The following is a 20,308-nucleotide window of genomic DNA, read 5'->3' as shown; positions in this document are numbered from 1 at the left end:
TGTGGAAGCGGCAGGAGCATTTTAAAGAGATTTCACTTTGAAAACTAGAAGACAATTTTTCTTATTCACATTGCTTTATCTTTCCAGCATGCGTTGAAAATAGAAAGTATTTTATGACTTGTAAAGATTCTCAGTGTTATTCTATGAGAAACCCCTTTATACTTCAGAGTTACAAATGTGCTGTGGTTAAAATGGCTTCAGAATATCTGGAACAAAGACAATGCTGCACAGCGGCATTTGGGACAAAAATCAGGGGTTAATTCTTCCTTCATCACCAAAGCAGAGCCAACAAGGTGGAGACTGTGCATTTAACTCAGTCACTTATCTTACACTATTCAGTGTTAATGCCAGTGTCCCCCTTTGGAATGATTTGGGCAGGAACTGAAGGTGCGTGTGCGGTACTGGGCGCTGGAACATGGAATTAATACAGTGGGTGAAATGACCAATAAAAGACTCTGGGATCCCCTTACAAATCTAGGGTTATAGAGGAACACAGAAACAACATATTAATCATACCTACTGCTGCTTAAAATAACATGTCACCAAAGGGTTACCAAGCCAGAACATCCACAAAAACTACTTTTCCCCTTCACCAGTCCATATGCTCGTAACTGTAGAACGCGTTTCCCCAGCTTGATCGTTACCCTGGGTCTAAAGCTCTCTTTTGCTCAGACACCCAGGCTTGCCTTGCTAGCCCATCCCAAAATGTACAATGACATGTTTAATGGTAGAAAGATCAACATACATGCATGCCCTTAATTTTTTCCTCATCTCTTCTTAAGTAGAAATAATTCAAACAGAAAGAGAGGAAGGAAACACAAGATAGGTGGGCAGCCAGCATCACTGGATACATTTCCAAACAGACAGTACCAACTAGCTGACCCTGAGGCTCTCTCTAGATCTATCACTTATCCACTTTTCCCCGTTTCTGAAGAATGAGATGGAGGGAGTTGCCCACTGGTATGGACCAACCTTGAAAACTGTAGCAACCAGCGTTCAGAGGCTCTAGCTTTTTGGCAGCAAGCCTAATATTATTTTTGTTTGCATAATTTAATATCTACAGGTAAAACACATATGGATCTATATTTATTCATCCCTTGAACATGCACCAGGATTAATGCATTTAGGCATGAAAGATGTTCCAGATCATTAACAGCAGGAAAAAAATAAAACCAAATATTACTCATTTTTCCTATAGTGATGATAAATGGAATAATTATTTTGAAGCTATTCTTTTATTTTCTTTTGAAATAAGGTAATTGGTCTCATTACCATAAAGCCTGCAGGTAAATTATTTTCCTCTGTAAGTTGGTTTCTTTTTTTGGAAGGGAAGTGTAATCATCTAAACCCAAAGTTTGCTTTGTAGGGTCCTTGATATATGCTGTAGCAGGAAGATAGCTGAAAGACATACGAACCTAAAAGGTTACTCTGTTCTACCACTTCCTGGGAAAATATCACAGAAGTTAATTTGATTCTGCAGATAATTCTGAGCATTTGGCAGTCCCTTCCTGTCTTGGTTTATAGACCAGCTAAGTTTGCTGCTCTTCTAATCGTACTGTAAGGTCTGCAATTGGGCAGGGCTGCCTAGAGTGATGAAGCATTCTTGTGAAGATGGGATCGGGAGGTTAGAGTTATACTTGTTGTCACTGAGTTATTTTTTCTGATTGTCAGGTCGATGCCTGTTTGTTTACATGTGAATCTTTAAAATATGTATAAGCACTCAAAACACTGGGTAGCTGACTGCTTTTTGTATTAGACCAGAAACAAAAAAATGTAAATAAATGAATACAACTCACCAGTCTCTCTGACATTGGTGTCTTGTCTCCATCCGGCAAATGTTGTTCCAGAGCCAGCACAATACAATTGGCTATGATTGTAGCTAAAATCATGTATTCAAATGGAGTGGGGACCAGAAGTTAAAGAAGACACTAGACAACACAAGGAGAACTTCATCCAAATCCCACTTCTACCTAAACAGTTACATTAGTTGAGCATTCTAAGGTCTCTTCTTTTTTGAAGACATTTAGTCTCCTTGACTTCCTCAGTTCTTTCTGGGGTGTCTTTGGAAGAAAAGTAGGAAATTTGCTCTCTTCTTTGAGAGACTTAGTGACTTACACAGAATCTGAGCTGCTCAAGGAAATTGGGAGCAAGAAAGCAAATGATCCAGAGGAAACAAAAAGCTATTAATAATTATTATTTTTAAATGAGATTGATCAACTAAACTAAATTGAATTCAGCTGAATGCCATCTGCTGAACTCTTCTTCAGAAATTCTCTGTCATTTAACTTGAGCACATAGTGTAAATAAGCGATGGGCTAGAAAAGTTCAATTTAGAGTGTTTACGCAGGTCCAAAATGTGAATTACTGCTAGATTGCAATGCCTGCTCCTGGTGCGAATCAAACCATCAGCGCCCTGGTGGGATGCATGAGGGAAGCGATCTCCCGGGAAAGGAGGCAAACTCCATTCTAGGTGCCCCCTTACCTTTCGCCCTCGTCTGTAGCCCTGAGCCGTGCCGAGACCAGGGCGGAGCAGCTCCGCGGGCGGCGGCGGGGCCCCAGGGGGTGCGATGGGTCCGCTCAGCACCGTGGGGAGCTCCCCCTCAGAACCGCGGACAGCTCCCCTCAGCACCACGGACGTGTCCCCGTCAGCACCGCGGACAGCGTCCTGCCCCGGCGCGGGGAGCGGCCGGCGGCCCCGCGGAACCCGCAGCGCTGTGGGTCCCCGCCCCACACTTCAGGGGAAAAGACGCAGACGAGTGGCCCCAGAGACAGCCGAGGGCTAGACTGCGTCTCGCCTGGCAGGGGACGCGATGCTCTGCCTGCCTCCCCAGCTTCCGAGCTTGTTTATTCAGACTTGAACGCAGGGAAGGAGAAATGGATGGAGGAAGTACAGCAATCCCTGTGATTTTATAATAGGGACAGAAAGATGAATAAGTGTGTGTGTTTTCGGGAGGGAAGGGAAGTACATTGACTCTACTGTTTGGTTTTTGTTTTTTTTTTCCCTGTTAGCCCCCTCAGGAAGTGAAAACTAGGGAAGCCTGAATGGGAGCTGGCCTGTGTGGCAATGGAAAGTGTTGCTAGGAGGATGGAAGGAGGCCTTGCTGCTGTTAGCTGAGGATTAATAGGTGTGTGATGATATCAAATGAAAAGAAAACAACCAGCTCCCTTGAGAATACCAGTGTAATGCACTCATGTACACACACATGCACACATACACTATACCTACTCCCTGGTAACCTCAAACGGTCTGCTTCCCTTTTCTCATGGCTTACAACCCCAGTGTGTGCGTTACAAGCAAAGCCCCCTTCTGAGGAAGATCTCTGCAGCTCACTTGGCCTGGGAGCTGGTTCTGAGACAGAAAGCATCTGCCCCTTTCACAACACAGCAGATGATCCTTCTCCCCACTTACTGCCTCCCTCTGCCACAAAGCTTTTCTATTTTATTTTTAATTTTTTTTAGTACAGCCTAAGCTTAGGCTATGCACCTAATCAAAGTGATGAGATTCATGTTGATTCTAATGTATTTAGGAGGTGATGTACTAAAAAGCCTCGCTGCAATGATTATATTAATGGGATTTGCAACGTACCTTGTCTGCCAATATCCCTACTATCACTGCAGCTTAAATGTTAAGGTGTCACCATTTTTATCCCATGTTCCTTCTTCTATTCGGAGTGAGAAAGAAGAGTTGAAAGGCTCTAAGATGGAAATAAGAATCAGGATTCATTAGCATGAATCTCACAGAACCCTTTGCATTTGGCTTAAAATGTAAGAAATGTAAATCTATACAACTGTGTATGTCACACCTAAACACACGCTGAAATTCATTTATGTCTTACACACACCCCAGTGTAGTCAAAAACCACACTCCACCGTTCCCACAGAAGCAATTTCCTACGATACCCAGCTACACGGCCGTACATTATGTCGGACACACAGATCCATGTCACACACACCCATTGCACACACTGGATCATACACGCACGTCTACATTAGCACCAGCCACTCATCCTTAGCTGACATGGGGCGTCTCTTTCCCCCGGTCTCTCTCTCCCCCTCCCCATCTTCCCCACCGTGCCCACACACCCTGCCTGAAAGGATATGGCCATTCTGTTATTCTCTTGGCATATTTCCGTATAACATTATCTTCACTGAAGATGAAGAGGGATCTGTTGACTGTGAAGCAGTTCTGTTTGACAGGGATGGGGTTGTAGAGAGCCATAGTCCTGGCCCTCTGAGCCATCGACTGCTTATACATCCTTTGACCGGCTTGGGGGCCACCTTGCCGGCTGCTCCCTCTTCCAGCCCCGGCCGGCCCTCCACCTCCATAGCGGGTTGGCAGATCATCCCCGAACCGAGCCATCCTCTCAGTGCACGGAGCCGGGCGCTACAATCCAAACTGGCAGCCGAGGCGAGAGGAAGACGCATCACAGCGCGCAGCACTTCTCCCTCCGGGGGCTTCAATTGCGGGATCGGGATCGATCGCAGCAAAACACAGAGATATATTTATAAAAAAAAAAAAAAAATAAAAAAGGCTTTTCCCTTCCTCCACCCCCTCCTCTTCCCCGCCGCTGTGGCTGCCCGGGGGTAGGAGGAAGGCGCCGGGGCTCCGCTCACCTCCCCGCACAGGTGCCGTCTCTCCGGCCCGACCTCATGGCCGGGGCGGCGGGGGGGATGGCCGGCGGGCGCGGTCCCTTCCGCGGTGACCGGCGGGGCGCTGGGCTGGGAAGGGGCTGCGCTGCTGCCGTGCCCGCCGCGAGAGAGCTCCGCCGTGCCCAACCCAGCCCGGCTCCGGCTCCGGCCCGGCCCCGCCGCATGTGATGCCCGGAGCCAATCGGCCGCCGCGGCTCCGCCCGCTCCAGTCACCGGCACCGGGAGGCGGGCGGGGATGGAGGGAGGGGAGGATGGAGCCGGCCCGGCCCGGCCGCCGCCGCCCACCCCCATAAATACGGCGGAGACGCGGCCACTCCCCGGGGCCGCGGGGAAGGAGGGACCGAACACCCCCGACACACGCCCCTTGCGCAGGGCTCCGCGGGCGCGCAAAGTCCCGGCCGGGGGGTGCCGCCGTCTGGGGAGGGGTGGGGGGGTGAACAGGCGAGATGGGCACCCCCGCGCTTGCGCGCCGCCGCCCAGATGTGCATTGTCCAGATGTGCATTGCCCAGCTGCTGCACCCATGGGTGCCCCCAGCCGCGGCGGGGGGGTCTCCGGGGGCGCAGGCAGCACTGGGTCACCCCCAGCTGCGCCATCAGGAGCCCCAGGGAAGGCGGGGGGCAGCGTGTGTGGGGGTGAGGGTGTTCAGTGTGAAGGCCGGGGGCAATGGGCAGGGAGGGATATAGTGTGAAACGAGGGTGCTCATTTCAAATCCAGCCCCTGGGACCGTGGGGCCGGTGGGCACCTCGGTGACAGGGACAGACGCGGGTGGCAGGGATGTAACCCCCACACAGGGATAAGGCAGTGCAGGGCTGTGTGAGCAGAGGCTGGTTCGAAACGGAGAGCTGTGCCCTTCTGGACAACTTACTTTGTTTCTCCTTGGTTTGAATGACTCCTGCAGAGCACTGGATACCTTTAATCCCGTATTTATGGACGAAATCCTTTAATCCTGTTTATTCCAACACCCTCTGTTGCTCCCATCCACCACAAGTCAGAAAGCTAACTCCTCCTTGTTCCTGGAGCACCTCGCATCAACAGTCACTGCAGTAGCTGGCGAGAATATGCTTTTGCATTTAGGCTAAATCTGGGATATAAACTATTAACTTTTAGAAGGCACCATCCAGAGAAATCAGGGCTGTCAACAGGGGGACATTTTCACTTCCCCCACAGAAAGGAAACCCTGGACTCTGCCGCTAATGTGTTTTTTGCCTTAGTCATCCAAGCTGTTTCAGTTCAAAACCAACCCACCAAGTAGGCAAGCCTATAGCAATAACATCTGCTGGCTTCAGGAGACGGCAAAAGGGCTGGCAACCTCCACAAATGGCATAAATAAGGGCTGGCGATATCCAAAGGGTGACTCTCTGGAAGAAACCAGCTTCTTACCCAGGGCTTTGGTGTCTGAAGGGCTTTCTCACGCTGCAGCACAGCCAGAAGATACCCTTGGAGGCAGCACTGGCTGCCGAGGTGAGCCAGTAAGCACGAACTGAAGGAGCTAGAGAGGGAAGCAGCAAGGGAGGAAGGCTCGTTACATCCTGCTGCCGTGAGGGTCAGACACAGCAACAGCCACCACCCACCCTGACACAAACACAGCCACCCCATTTCTGCAAGCCCTGGGGACAAGGTCAGGGAGAAGCAGCTCCGCTCTGTAGGCTGCCTCCCCATGCACGTGCTGGGAGGCCGTGAGGCCGGCTGGTAGTAGATAAAAGAGGACTTTCCCCCAACCCCGGTTTTGGATAATTTGCAGATTAAACCAAATGCTGGAGTCACTGGGAAAAACTTTCCTTGGAGAAGGAAGCTGAAGCCTTTGAGAAAGACCACCTAGCTGCCACCAGGTTGCTCCAACTCCTGCTGGCTCAGGATCCCTGTTACGCCCAAACAGACCCTGGGCAGAGATGAAAATGTGTTTCCTCCTATGGGTCTCCACCCCCCAGCACTGCCGACCTGATCCACACAACTGGGGCACCAGGGAAGCAGTTTATTTTATGGAGGGAGGAGGAGGGTGGAGAGACCTCACAGCTCGAGGGCTGAACAGGCCAGGAGAAAGCTCTTTTCTCTTTAAAGTTTCCCCCAAAACATTTTCATTTTCATCCTCACTGCAATTTTTCTATAATGAATTTATCTTTTCATCTGAAAAGCAAGTTTCCCCCAGCTGATTTATTTAGATGTCTAAATTTTTCATTTCTCTGCTTCTGGTCACTAAATCTAATATATTCTGTGGTCTTATGTTTCTCAGTGGAAAAATCTGGCTTTTTTTTATCAGTAGCCACTAGAAGGGGAAATGTCATTTTTAATAATCCCCCACCTCTTCTGGTGGAAATCGGCAGCTGGAAAAAAGAAATGCATTGCTTTCCACAAGTCTTCATGCCTGCAGCTCTGGCATCAGGTGGTATTGAGAACCAGGTAAAACTCTGATCCCCACATCCTCTTCTCTCCCCGCCCCCCCAAAGCCACCAACCCCCCCTGCCTCTCCCAGGAACAAGCTCCCCACCACGGCACTGCAGTGAAGTCAGCAGACGGGGTGGTGGGGGTGTTTGTGACAGCGAGAAAATGATGCGAGCATGTCGTGGGGATGTTCTATTAAACCACAGCTTGCCCTTTTCTCAATCTGCATGCTCAGGGTTTTTTTTTGGTTGGGTGTTTTTTTTTCCCCCCCACACCCTAGGGAAGATCACACGGATCTTAAGCATTGAAAGCCTTAACACGAGAAAAAGATTGCATTTGCAAGGATTATTTAGCTTTGAGAGGGGAAGCATCAGGATTTAGTTGGGCTTTTTAAGATTATGAAAAGAGCAGGGGTGTTAAGAGAAAGCAAAAAAAATTCAGAGCACTGAAAGAGGTCAGATATCTATAATCTACCACTACGGGAGGGCAAAGAGCATTTCATGGCAAATTCTAAAAGTGGATTCGGTCATGAGTAACTCCTCCTCGTAAGCCCCAAAGACAAGAGGTGAGCGAATCACACTGCTCTGCAGCCCTGCCTGTCCTGCCTTCAGCACGGAGCCTTCCTCCTCCCCCGGCAGCTCTGCCAGGCAACCAAGCATTTCCCTGGACTTTCACTTCCATCCCAAGCACCAAGCCCGAGGTGGGTGACCTGGCTGAATGGAGCAACGATTCCTTCTGGAAAGGCAAAACCTGCCTTGCCGAGACCCGGCAGAGAAAATGGTACAATATTGCTGGTGGTTTTGCGTCAGTCAACCGGGACACTTGGCTCATGGCAAGCGCTAGGAGCACTATTTATTTGCCCTCGCAAAGCAGCTCACAGGGACTCCCAGGACAGTCTGGACCCACCTCTGGAAGGTTTTCTTGTTGCACCACATGGAAGGGGACTTCCAGCTCGCTCTCCTCCATAGACATGAGCACACCACATCTTATATGAGGGATGGTGGTTAAAAATTAGGGACACAACCCCAACGTCCCCTCGGCTGTCACCCCTCCACTGAGCAGGTTGGGAGGCAGACATTTGCAGAAACAGCAGCAGGAAAGTAAAAGATTTCTTCCGTTAAGAGAGGAAGGGATGCCCACCACGCTGTGACTTCCCTGGGTCCTGGCCTCCACCTTGAGCGGTTCAGAGGGAAGGTCAAGGTTTCCAGGCACACCTCATGCCCAGGTGACATCGCGGGTCAGAGAGCTGTAGGTAGGGTGGTATTTGCCTCTCAAAATTTGCAAGGTTGAGGAACAGAGCAGCCATTTCAATCCCATACTCATTGAAGTTCTGCACCCAGGCTACTGCCAAACAGAGAGCATATTTCCTTTAAAAAAAATAAACAAACACCACAGGCTGCACATCACCCTCCAGCCCACAGGAAGGTCCAGGCCAGAGCTCCAGGCCAAGAAAAGCAGCTCACTGAGCTGTTCCCAGCCAGCGATTTCTGCTCTCCTCATGCTCAGGTGTGCATTTTGCACCAGCTGTTAGAAAGGGAAATCCTGCTGCGATGCAGGTAGAGAAAACTGTAGAAGATCATGCTCCAGTCTGCCAGATGATGCAGAATGGCATCACGCAAAAGACAGCGAGGAGGGGGCAGTGAGAAAGGTGCTCTGTTACCTTTCATCATGAATAAAAGGGTAAGAGAACGAACAAAGGGAAAGAGAGGCCTCATGAAGACACAGCTCCTCTTACACAGGCGTCACGGTTGTGGTATCATATCCTCTGTAATACAAACAGTTCCCAGAGCCGCTGGGGCCAGTTACCATTAGCTGCTGTGCAAATGCAGAGTAAGAGAGACCCTGCCCCTGAGAGCTCATGGTTGGGCTGGGAGTATTGATGGCAAAGCCCCTGGGTTGTATCCGGCTGACACAGCAATTCGGGCTCTGCACGAAGGGGTGCACCAACCTCCAAGCTAGCACCACCCCAAACCCACAGCACCACACAGCTCTTCCAGCCCAGGAGATCGGATCAAGCTTACTATTTACAAAAGCTTTGTCTAAACGGTCGGACTGGAGGAAAGGGAAACTGAGGCACGGTGCTTACAGCCACAGAACAGGTCAGGAAGGGAAATCACGCACCATAAGTCCCAGCTCAGCACCTTCTCATCACCTCTCCACTTGAGCAAATCCCAGGAGACCAAGAGCGGTTGCACTCATTCTGTTTCTCTTGAACTTAATTCCTTTGTAGATGGACCATGAGGTGAAACCCAGCAGCCATTCCTTGATGGTGGAAGAAGTTAGTTGAATTAAGGCTCCTTCATGTCCCAGGTAGCTGAATAACCAGGCAGTCAGCTCAGAAAGTAGTTCAACGAGCAGGACCAAAGTCTAAATAATAATAACACACTAGAAAATTCACAGCAATAGATAACTACAAAATCACAGGACACAGTGAAATAAGGCTGTTCGTGTGTTGAAGACAGACAAGAAATCTTCTGCCTGGTGCCCAGTGTCCCACGTACAGTGTTACTGTACCGTACCCGAGCCCCAGCAACACCCTAACAGGTTCTGTGGAAAAGCAACCTGCTTGCACACACTCAGTGTTCGTGGAAGGGAACTGTGATAAGATGATAAATAAAAGTTACTAATTATTTTCACATCAGGGTTCATATTTTTATTCCCTTTGGTATTTCCAAGATCATTTCTACAGCATTGCTCTCCAAACCTGACCAGCCAGCAGGGAAAGGCAACAAGCTCACACCTTCTCCTTCAGTGCTGTGGACCTCTATTCAACTGAGGACTTGATCACCAAAGAGGAGGATTTGGTGAGCCTTAGCTTATCTTTCTGTACATATCCCTCTGTGGTACAAAAATGATTAAACGTATAATTCTCATTAAGATTCAGGTCCGTCCTCTGCTTAGGCTCTTCTGAAAATCTGCCTAGATGCCTCTTAACATCTAGATGTCAAAACACCTTTCCAAATCTGACTTTAGACAAACCAGAGTAATGCATAGGCTCAGCTCTGCGTGAGCATCACTCTTAAAAACCAAGAGTGAGAAGTATCACAGGAACTGATAGAGCACTAGGACTCTCCTGGTCCAGACCAGGAGCTGGATGGGTTGGCAAAGGAAAGTCAGAGAAGTTTGGAAATTTCGTCAGTCACTTGCCCAAAGGTTAATGCAAGTTGAAGACAGCCCGCTCCCCGACTCCCTTCCACATAAACCCAGCAGTGTCTGCACTTGTCCCCCGCAGACGTCTGCTGTGTATTATGCAAAGCTCCCAGCACGTCAGGTGCATGTCAAATCACACTGCAAGAGGAATCACACTTTGCCTGGATTATTTTCAGCATTATTATTGAATACAGATTGATGGAGGAGCAAGGGCTTGTCATCTTCTCGGTGATGGGCAAGAGAAGCTATTGAGGCATAGAGAGAGAAAATACAGAAAAACGAACATACAGGGAAATGGGTCCATGTTTACAGAAGCCAAGTTCTGGGTTGAGATGCCCAATGACAAGGTGTAGAAGGGCCCAGATTCCCAAGGTCTTCTAAGGTTTTGAAGAACTTGGGGACTGAAGAGCAACATTACACAGTGAGAGTAACACACCGCAAAGCCCTCTTCTTCCTCAGTTCTAGGATGGCTGTTGCCCTGACAGTTCATATTCTAAAACTAAGGAAGATAATGGTTTGATTTCTGGATACCTGCAGCTTCAGTGGGTGTTTCTGCACCTAACATTCGCAAAAAATTGGCACTTGTGTATGCAACATCATTAATTAGGCACTTGCGTATGCAGTAGGTCTGAGGGAGGGTGTGTAGGGGGAACAGATAACCTCTACAGTATTTTCATGCACTAAAAAAAAAAAAAAAAAAAAAAAAAAAAAAAGAGCTTTTGCTCTGGCACTGCTGGAAAAAGCTGTCTGGGCAACCTTGTCTCCCAAAAGGCATCACTATGGAGCAAAGCAGCAATACGGAGTAATGACAGTAGCTGGAGTGCTGCAGCTGCAATAGGTGAGAGTTCACCTTCATCCTTTGATACAGGCTTAGGAAATCCTGACAGAGCTAGAACCACGTTAGTGGCACTCACCTCACATACCACTTCCTCTTGCAGAACACTGTTGCAGGGAAATATTCCTCAAAGTGTCTTTGAGCCCTTTCACCAGCAGATCCCAAGTCTTCCCAGTTTCAAGGTGGGTTTAGTCCTTTTAACCTAGGAAAAGTAATAGGGTTTAGTGACATGTGGCCAGTTTACAGAAAACAAGGATTAATTTCCTATACAGGGTCTTCAGTTCATATGGCACAAAATAAAAGAGATCAAGCATATTAAAAAAGTGGATACTTAACTCATTTTGATGGACTTAGATTGCGGATATTTATTCCGCCACATGTCATATACGCAGGCAGAAGCAAAGCCAGCGCAGTGGCAACTTCTCCCCCTTCCCAAAGCCCTGCAGATGCAGGAGCTATTTTGGCCAACATGCAGTGAGCGTTATTGTCTGCTGGCAAAGTGCTGATCCAAGAGCCAGGAGACATGGGGTCCACCAAGGCTTTCCCATGAGCGCTCTTAACAATCCTGGACACACCTAAGGCCTTTAAATCACTCTATTTCCCCCATCTTGAAACAGGCATCGAGATGTCCTTCGCTTTTCCCTGTTTCAGTAATTATCTCTGCGATCCTGGGATGCTCTTTCCTCTTGCAGAATGCTCAGCTCAGCAAAGCTTCAGACCCACCGGGGGCCTCCCATCCACCTAATACATAAATTTAAGAGAAAGACTGAAGGTCTGATGAAGTGCTCAATGAGCTACAGTTAATGGGTGGATGTGCCGTTACTCTCTCTAGGACCAGATCAAGAACCATGCAGCAAGCAAGAATAATAGGAATTTCAAAAAAAAAAAAAAAGCAATGCACACTCCACAGCATTCTAAGAGCTGAAAGGTTAATGCACACAGAAAGGGAGAAAGAGAATAAAAAGCTCTGGAGCTACAGATTAACTTTAACTTCTCAGAATCTATTATTTGTTATTAAGGAAGATATTGAAAGGCAGAAACAGGAGCTAGATGCCCTACTTCCGCTGCCTTGCACTGGGAGTTGGGGGTTTGTTTTCTTTTACGCCTTTCAATATCTTCCCCCGTTTTTTTTTTTTTCCCAACCTGCAGTGAAATGCAAATGACAACCACTTTGATAAGCAACCTGAAAGCGGAATAAAATTGACAGGCAGGGAATCCCCCAGGCTCAAGGCAGGCTGGTGAATTGTAAAGCGGTTCCCCTTAACAAAAAATGCCCTTTTGTATCTGTTTGCCAGCCTGAGCGAGGCAGAGGGGAGCCAAAGCCTGTGCCAGGAGATAGCTCCATTTATAATGGTACACCTATTAGGCAACCAATCCGTTTAGCTTGGGTGCTCATTGTTTATTCAGCTAATGGTGAAAGTTATGTCCACATTCTAGTGTAAATTAAGTATTCAGCTATTTTACAAGGCACAGTAAGTCGGTCAGCCTTAGCCTCAGTAATTAGGGCTTACTGTTTAATTAATCTCTTGTGGTCACACACATGATACAGCAATCTCTATCGCACTCTCTCTGTTGGCCTACATGGTACAGTGAAGATAGGCTGAGGAAAAGGAGGAGTTAATCCTTTAAGCATATCATTTATCCCCATTTCACAGACACTAAATGAAGTGAGGGGGGCTGCTCTCCCTCACTAGCGGGAGAACATTTGGGTTAGGAGCCAGAAAATCCACTCAGGACGTTATCTCATTGCCCAGGAGACCCATCACACCTGCAGACAGAGAACCAAGCAAAACCCATGGGAACTTGCTCCTTGCAAACGGGAAGGAGAGGCTGCTACAGCTTTGGCTTGAGAAGTGCTGAGCTAAGAGGACTACAGCTTCCTCCTTGCCACAAGCCTACGGGCAGCACAGCCCCCGAGCCCCATCTCCCATGGCTGCGGTCCCAGGGAAGGTGACCATGGACCACGGCAGCGGGGGGACACCTGGAAAGACCCATCCCACGTCCTTGCCAGGAGCAGCAGCAGCCCAAGGCACACACAGGGGCTACACTTCCACTCGCTGCAGATGGGGGAGCGTGAAGGAGTCAGAACCCCCATGAAGGTGGAGGGCGGGGGGGTAAGATGGGGGGAAACACGACAGTGTGCAGCCAAACAGAAATGTGGTAAAGCCTAAAAATCACCCCCCAGGGTCACAGGATAGGGCAAAAACAGTCATTAGACCAAGATTACTGCACTAAAGAGCCATCTTTAGCCATCTAAATAAGCCATCTAAAGATTTTCTTCAGGTAATAGAGCCAGCACAGAGGCGTTTAAGAGGGTGCGAACCGGTGTCAATCCCGAATACAAAAGCAGGCGATCACCAGCATTTTAGGGTGCTTCCCCCTTTGTCAAGAAGTACCGGCTGCTCGGAGCTAATTCAGGATGCCAAGGAAGGGAGGCTGGAAACCCTATGGAGCAAGGGCCTCCGTGGAGGGACGGGAACACACGCTGCACCTGAGCTGGTGGCCAAGGGACAGAAACCCCAGCGAAGGTCTGGCCTCCTCAGACTGCCTAGAGCTGCTGGGAAGAAGGTGGGAAGCTGTCTCGCAGGAAAACCATTCACCTACAGCCTCAGCTTCTTCCCCTGCCCAGCCCCACGCTGCCGAGACAGCCATCACCCGTGACAGCCAGCCTTTGTCAGGGGGAGCACTGTCCGCCACCGCCACAAATCTCAACGAGCAGATTGATCCCACCAAAGCCACCCTGCAGCCGTGGGGCAGCAGTGACCAACCCAGCCCCGTGTGGGTTCCCCTTCCCGTGGGGTCGCTCGGCCCCTGCCTGGGCGGCACCGGGAACCGGGGAATCCGGGAGATCTGGGAGCCGGGAGCCGCTCGCTGCAACCTCGGGATTTTTCTCGGGCTCCAGCGCCCTCTGTTCCAGCACGGACAGAACTGGAACTCCTCTCACCCGGCACCGCATCCCAGACAGGGCTGTGGGTACCACCGACCCACACCAACAGCCTTCCCGTGCCTCCGTGGTCCGGCATCACCCTGTTTGTCACCTCTGCCTTTGGCTCTCCCCACGTTCATCAGGCAGCACAACGCCCGGTGCTCAGCAGGGCGGCCTTGTAAATTAAGCAGGTTTCTGGTTTATACAATACTTTGAAAGACTAATGATTTGCAAGGGAAATTGCTGGGGGAGGTTTACAACCACCTGCGCAGCCCAGGGACATCAGCTCGTCCAGGCATCTGGAGCATCTCTGCAGAGAGCTCTGCTTACGGCTCCGTGAGGAGCACAAGACATGGCCTCAAGGCTGGCACTGGAATTTAGGCAGCTGCCAGTGCCACGCTACACAGCTCCTCCATCCTCAGCACAGGCACATGTGGCTTCTTCACATATTTATACACACACTTGGCCTCCCCTTGCCGATTCCCACAAGCTCTGGGAGCAGGCAGGAGCAGAGCACCCACTGCCCACCACCTCTTCCTCCCACGATGCCAATCTCGGGGAAGCTGGAGCCCTGCCAGGGCTCCCATCCCTGCAGAGGGGTCCAGCTTCCCCACTGCAACCTGGGAAATCCTTCCCCTCCTTCCCTGGTGTCGGGCAACGCAAGAAGCTGGTCCACACGACAGATTGATGCTCCCATAGCACAGAGCCACTCCTGCAGCTCCTTTCCACACTCATATGCCAGACTCCATAAATGGGCCAGACTAAACAAGCCAGTCTGTCTCAGCGAAGGGAAGCTGCTGGTGTTCATTCAGAAAAGCTTACAGCCGAGCCTCCCAAAGTGACAGCTCGCCCTGCTCTGCACGAGAGAGAGGTTTCCTCTCAAAGGAGAAGAGTAGCAACTTTGCCCCGTGGTGGGTTCAGTCAGTCCCTCAACAGGGATGAAGGGAGGACTTTGTCCACTTGCTGCTTTCCAGCACTGGAACCTGCTGCAGGTGACTGGAGCATCATGTGCACAATTAGACATTTCTAAAATTTTTTTAAGGAAAGAGTTTAGCTCTTTTTGGAGCAGCTCTCAGAAATGCACGTGGGTAAAGCCACTTACTCGGGGCTAGCTGCTCTGCCCCTTGCTGTTGCAGACACGAGCATCTCCACCCAAAGCTGCAACCCCCTCCCCAGCTGCTCCCTAATCTTGGGGGCACCTTAAGTATTTAAGGCTCCAAGTTTCCACCAGAAAACTTTCCTCCATCTCTAAACACCCACCTCTGGTCACGCCTGAAACTACCAAAGCCTTTGCAACACCAAATGAATAAGCCATGTGCTCACACTTACAACCCAGCAAGTGTCCTGGATCAGGCACTTCCCTTCTAGCGTGGTGCACCCTGATGGGAGCTTCTGATGCTCTCATCGCTGGGATACTGCATAACGGAGGCACCACCACCTCCTCTGACCCAGAAAGTCCCCTGAGAAAACCAACCTCAAGTAGAAAGCATGCAAGCTACAACTTGAGGAAGAAGCATGATAGAAACAGTTCAGAACAGCTACGTCCCATTGGGTAGTTAGTGGAAAAGTTGCATCTTTCTCCATGATATTTCCACCAATTTCCCTCTGGGAATCTCTTTCTTAGGCATTTGCCTCTTCCCTTAGACTTGGTAGGTGTCCAGATGCTCAGTGTGTGCTCCCAAAGCTCTAACGCCACCACAACAAATGTTTCTATATACATGGAAATATATATTAAAAATCATACATATATAAATATGAATGTGTATATATATGTTTATAGCACAGCACTGGATTCTGTCAGGCCAGGTCTCGTATGCTTCCGCCTCAGTACAGATGGAGGGATGGCAGCATTTTTCTCCATGATTGAGATATTTGGAGGAGACAGTCAAAAATGCCAAGATGCTTCATTCCTGTTATAAAGGGGTTACATAAAATAACAACAGGTCACAACCAGGCATCAGGGACACCATAGCACCCCCAGACTCTTCAGGCAGTGGCATTAGGGGCCAGCGGGTGATCTGTGTATCACACGTGCTAAAACCCTGCTGCAGTCACCCAGCATCAGGATACAAGGAGGTGGCATCTCAGGAACACAACTCTGATGATTTATGATGCACTCAGGACTCTCCAAAGGCGTTATTTATTTGCATTACCAAGACGTCTTAATTATTCCTCCTCACATTAGAGGAGATACTGAGAGCTTCTGTCACTGAGAAAATAATTTTTAATCAGCAAACAGAGCACATGCCACAACCAAACATTTATCGCAAGTGAAGTCAGATGGCTGAAGAGCTGGTATTTCAAAGCCTGGCTGAATACAGCTGCGTGTGCCTGAACTGCACAGGCTGAGCCATCAACGAGAGAAACCACCTCAATGTAGCAAAGCTGGGCGAGCTTTTCGGTGGGTTGTGCTGCAGGAGAGGCCCAGCAATGCCAGAAAGTGGGAAATTAGGAGAAGAAACTGCAGCTAACAATTTCATGTCGCAAGAACTGGCAAGAAGAGAGGTTAAAAATAATAAATAAAATAAAGCAAAGCAGATTTAGGACCAGGAGGCTCATTTTCTTTTTTCTCTGAGTTTTGGCAGCAAGTGGAGTCCAGTGGTCAGAAGAGGGGCCTTGGAGGTATCTGGCAACTCTTCACAAGCACTAAACCTATTGCCAGCTTCTGGAAAACAAGCACAGCGTAAACATCTCTAAAGCATTTCCATTTTAAAAAAAATTACTTTAAGGCAAAATTTCAAGAAGTGTTTATAGCCCAGTGGGATTCTCATAAGCATCTCGCCAACAGGCACCCAATTCCTGATGAAGTCAGCTCTTAACTTACTGCAAAGTGTTTTTCATCTCCCAGGGGAGCTGAAAGTGTGGTGGGACATGCCTGCTGATGTTGCTGTAGATCTCAAAGGGGACAGGGACATCAAAGATGCAGTGATGGGCCCCATCCCTGCACAGGGACTGTGTCTGCCATTTCCAGACTGGGGCAGTCCAGAAGCTGATGCCCCATCAAACACACAACACAGCACCCCGAGGTGACACCAGCCCCTCAAACAGGGGCTGCCGGTTGCTCCCTTCCCCAGGAGCTCACCACTTAGACTGAAGTGGAGCTCCAAGTCTTTTTTTTCCCCTGACTGCAGTGAAAGTTTTTTTTGCAAGGCAAAAACTAATGACATTAAGGAAACCTGTGGGAATCCAAAGGGAGGTCACATGTATTTTAAAATCTTTGATTCAAGCCCATGGTTTCATTATTCCTAGTGAGAAATAACTGCTGTGCCATTCCTTGGTTTTCTGGGATCACAGAAATTGCCTATGTTCTTAAAATAACAGAGAATTGATCTGAACAGCAACAAAAAAAAAAAATCCAAAACACAGTTTTGCCCTCCTTGGAAGTTACCTCACCCCAGTCTGCTGTGGGGCTGGGATCTTTCATGGAAAAAGCAAGCCACAAAACTCAGGGACAACTGGGACTCAGTGCCCAGCTGAGGAAGGCCATCCAGCAAGAGCAGTCTGCCTTTCACGTCCAGCTCTTAGATCATTTCTTTAACATCTAAGAAGCCCGTATGATCGTCAGATCAAATGCTTCTTCAGTCAACTAATGTGGGACCTTTAGACCAGATGCAACCAGGATGGCTCCTCTCCCTAGGTCAGTTTTCTTCCACGAGCTCAGCAACACGATGGCCTCTTCCCCCACCCTCCCAGGAAGAGGCGAGTCCCCTTGTTCCCGTCAAACGATGGCATTCGCTATTCAAGTTACTACTTGGCAAAATACAGATGTACAGCCAGCTTTTTAAATACTGGCATCTCTACAAGTTAAATACAGTAATTAGGACTCACAAGCATTCAGGGGAGGGACACGTTTCTCTGCCAGTGAATGGGGCATTCAGTATCCGCTTGACATCGTCTCCTGGAACATGAAAATTAGAGGGATCATCATTTCGAGGGGAATAGAACGTGCATTAACGTCGGCGAGCAGCGTGGTCAGCTCAGCTCCCAGCACTGTTGCCACTCTGCCTCTCCATGGGATCATTCACTTGAAGCTACAGAGCAATCCCACAAGGTCTAAAGGCCAAGACCACCAGGACCAGGAGGCAGTTGATGGCCAGAAGGGCCTGGTGTTCAGTAGACTGAGCTCTTTTTTTACTTTTCAGCAATAAGGACAAAGTTAAGAGCAAGAGGAGCTGCTGTGGGAGCAGGACTTGGCTCATTGGGTATTTGAGCTGAGCAAGGTTGATGGTACCTGCTGTATGGGCAGCAAGGCTACGGCAGTGGCTTTGAAGAATCTCTGACAGGATCATCAGTTGGTTTTGTAGCCTGAGATAAGTGGGAACAGAGGGGAATGATACATCCTTGTGCTCAAAAAGCTGCCAGGACCACTGTCTGCTCTAAATAGCCCCCTAGCCACCACAGGCAGCAGGGTTGGAGGGGACAACAATCCAGATCACAGAATTGTAGGGGTTGGAAGGGACCTTTGGCAATCATCTAGTCCAACACCCCTACCAATGAGCCCCATTGAACCACCCTCCGGGAGGTAGAAGGGACAGGTCCACCAGCCTCTTCCAGGGAGGAAGAGTGGAGCACATCACTTGAGGAGGTAGCCATAGCCACACAGCTGGGTACTTCTATCCAAAAAACATGCAGAGGAACAGTACACCTTGTAGAAATGGTGATTCTCAAAAGCAAGGAGAGCCCAGAGGCGTGTCAGTATAAGACTGGCTCCCTGCTCAGGTACTGACGGCAGCAGAGGGCATGAACTGGGGAAGTATTACAAGCAAAAAAAGTCACATGTAAATCAGCAAACCTCACTGCGACCGATTTACACTATCTGGGAAGAGAAAATCTGAAAGGAGCATGACTATTTTGCCCACTTTGAGGTCTCGCCTCCCTGCCAGGATGGAGGAAGAGGCCCGTGGGGTAGCTGTGTACAGCTCTGCTCTTCTCTTCGCTTCACTCCAGCTCCATCAGCCTCCCCTGCCAAGGCAGCCTGCAGACATGAGGTCCAGCACCACGCTCACGCTGCCAGGCATGGCCTTCATCCATCCATTTTCTGACCTTTCCAAGCACCTTGTTCATTTTATACGGAACCAGGACCAAAATTCAATATTTTAATCATAAATCGGTGGCTTGCTTTAGTCCTAAAACATTCGATAACACAAGAACTGAGCAGGCTGGTTCACCGTTTAGAGTATTTCTGTTTACTGAGATCTTTACTGTTCCTATTTCAGACAGTTTAATAAAGGATTAGTTCTTGGGAACGGCTGCATTTTTCACTCCACTGAGAAGTAAACACATCAGGCTCATTTTGCTTTGCAAGTGGCATAAAAGCTGAAGAGCTCAATACTTTCCAAGAGGAGTGTTATGCACTCTTGGCGTTCCCTCCTCATCTCACCTTGAAGCCCTAAAAGCCCTCTCCTTGCTCAGAAGGGGATCCTCTCCCTGCACAAACCCTCCAAAAACACACGGAGGGGAGTCTGGGGGTTGCACAGACCAACCCCAAACACCTGTGTACCTCTGAGCAGCAGCAACCAGGGCTGGAGGACCATTAGACAGCACCCTCATTTCCTCCCTCATTGCGTTCTCCTCTTGTTATCTCCTGAAGACACAGTTGAAAATCACATTTAATGATGCTGCTGGGTTGTCAGTGACCTGTAGGACGCAGCCTGCACAAGACTGCAATCCAGCAAGTGCTTGGCATGTCTGATCTGGGGGCCTTCCTCCTGGGATGTGAATAAAAACAGCTTCTTAATTAAGTCCTGGATATTGATTTCATTTTCATCCTATTAACTACTTTGCCCTACATGTGTTTGCTACACTCTGTAGGATTCCCCTTACCCCCACCCTGTATACATACAAATGGAAGAGATAAAACAGCTTCATTAGTCCTATCTACTCTTCAGGCACCAGTTTCATATTTTTTTTCTGCTTTAAAGTGCTCATAAAAGAGCCTCCTTGACAGCTTCCAGGCCCGCATCTCTCCAGCGGAGCGAAGATGCATGAGCCAACATCAAGAGCTCTGCTTCTTTTGAAAGAGAAGGAGAAAAAAAACCTCTGCACAGCCCATAAAGAGACCCACCTTCCAGGTACCCTCACACGTCCCACGTGGGGGAGGTGACGGGGGCTAGAGGGGTCAGAAAAGCAAAATCCCCGGATCTAAAACCACATGTTGATCCTTTCTTTATGGTAAAACAGTAGGAATGGTTTGTCCTTGAACACTGAGCCCCAGCAGAGTCTGAGCAGCACAAGGTCAGGTTACCCCGTGTGGGAGCTGCTTTTCCTGCTAAGAGGAAAATCGAAGCTTTCCTCACCCCCCACCCTCCCCCCCGCCACATAAGCAGATATGGGAGAAAGCCTCACCAGTGAGAGCAGCGAGACAAAC

The 20,308-nt window shown here is 49.1% G+C and overlaps 1 protein-coding gene across 1 annotated transcript in view; it reads right to left on the bottom strand.

Moving 5' to 3' along the window:
• CACNA1B (calcium voltage-gated channel subunit alpha1 B) overlaps positions 1 to 4,360 on the bottom strand; it is a 312,340-nt gene extending 307,980 nt beyond the window's left edge. The window contains exons 1-2 of the mRNA XM_074160972.1: positions 4,101 to 4,360; positions 1,797 to 1,902 (exon numbers count right to left, since the gene is read on the bottom strand). Of these exons, the coding sequence (XP_074017073.1) occupies positions 1,797 to 1,902; positions 4,101 to 4,360 (366 nt within the window). The remainder of the gene's footprint in view (positions 1 to 1,796; positions 1,903 to 4,100) is intronic.
• Positions 4,361 to 20,308: the final 15,948 nt, after the last annotated feature.

The sequence above is a fragment of the Numenius arquata genome, chromosome 19 (assembly GCF_964106895.1).
Source record: "Numenius arquata chromosome 19, bNumArq3.hap1.1, whole genome shotgun sequence".
Classification (NCBI taxonomy): domain Eukaryota; kingdom Metazoa; phylum Chordata; class Aves; order Charadriiformes; family Scolopacidae; genus Numenius; species Numenius arquata.
Note: the sequence above shows the minus strand (reverse complement) of the source record. Positions and strands in the feature narration are given on the sequence as shown.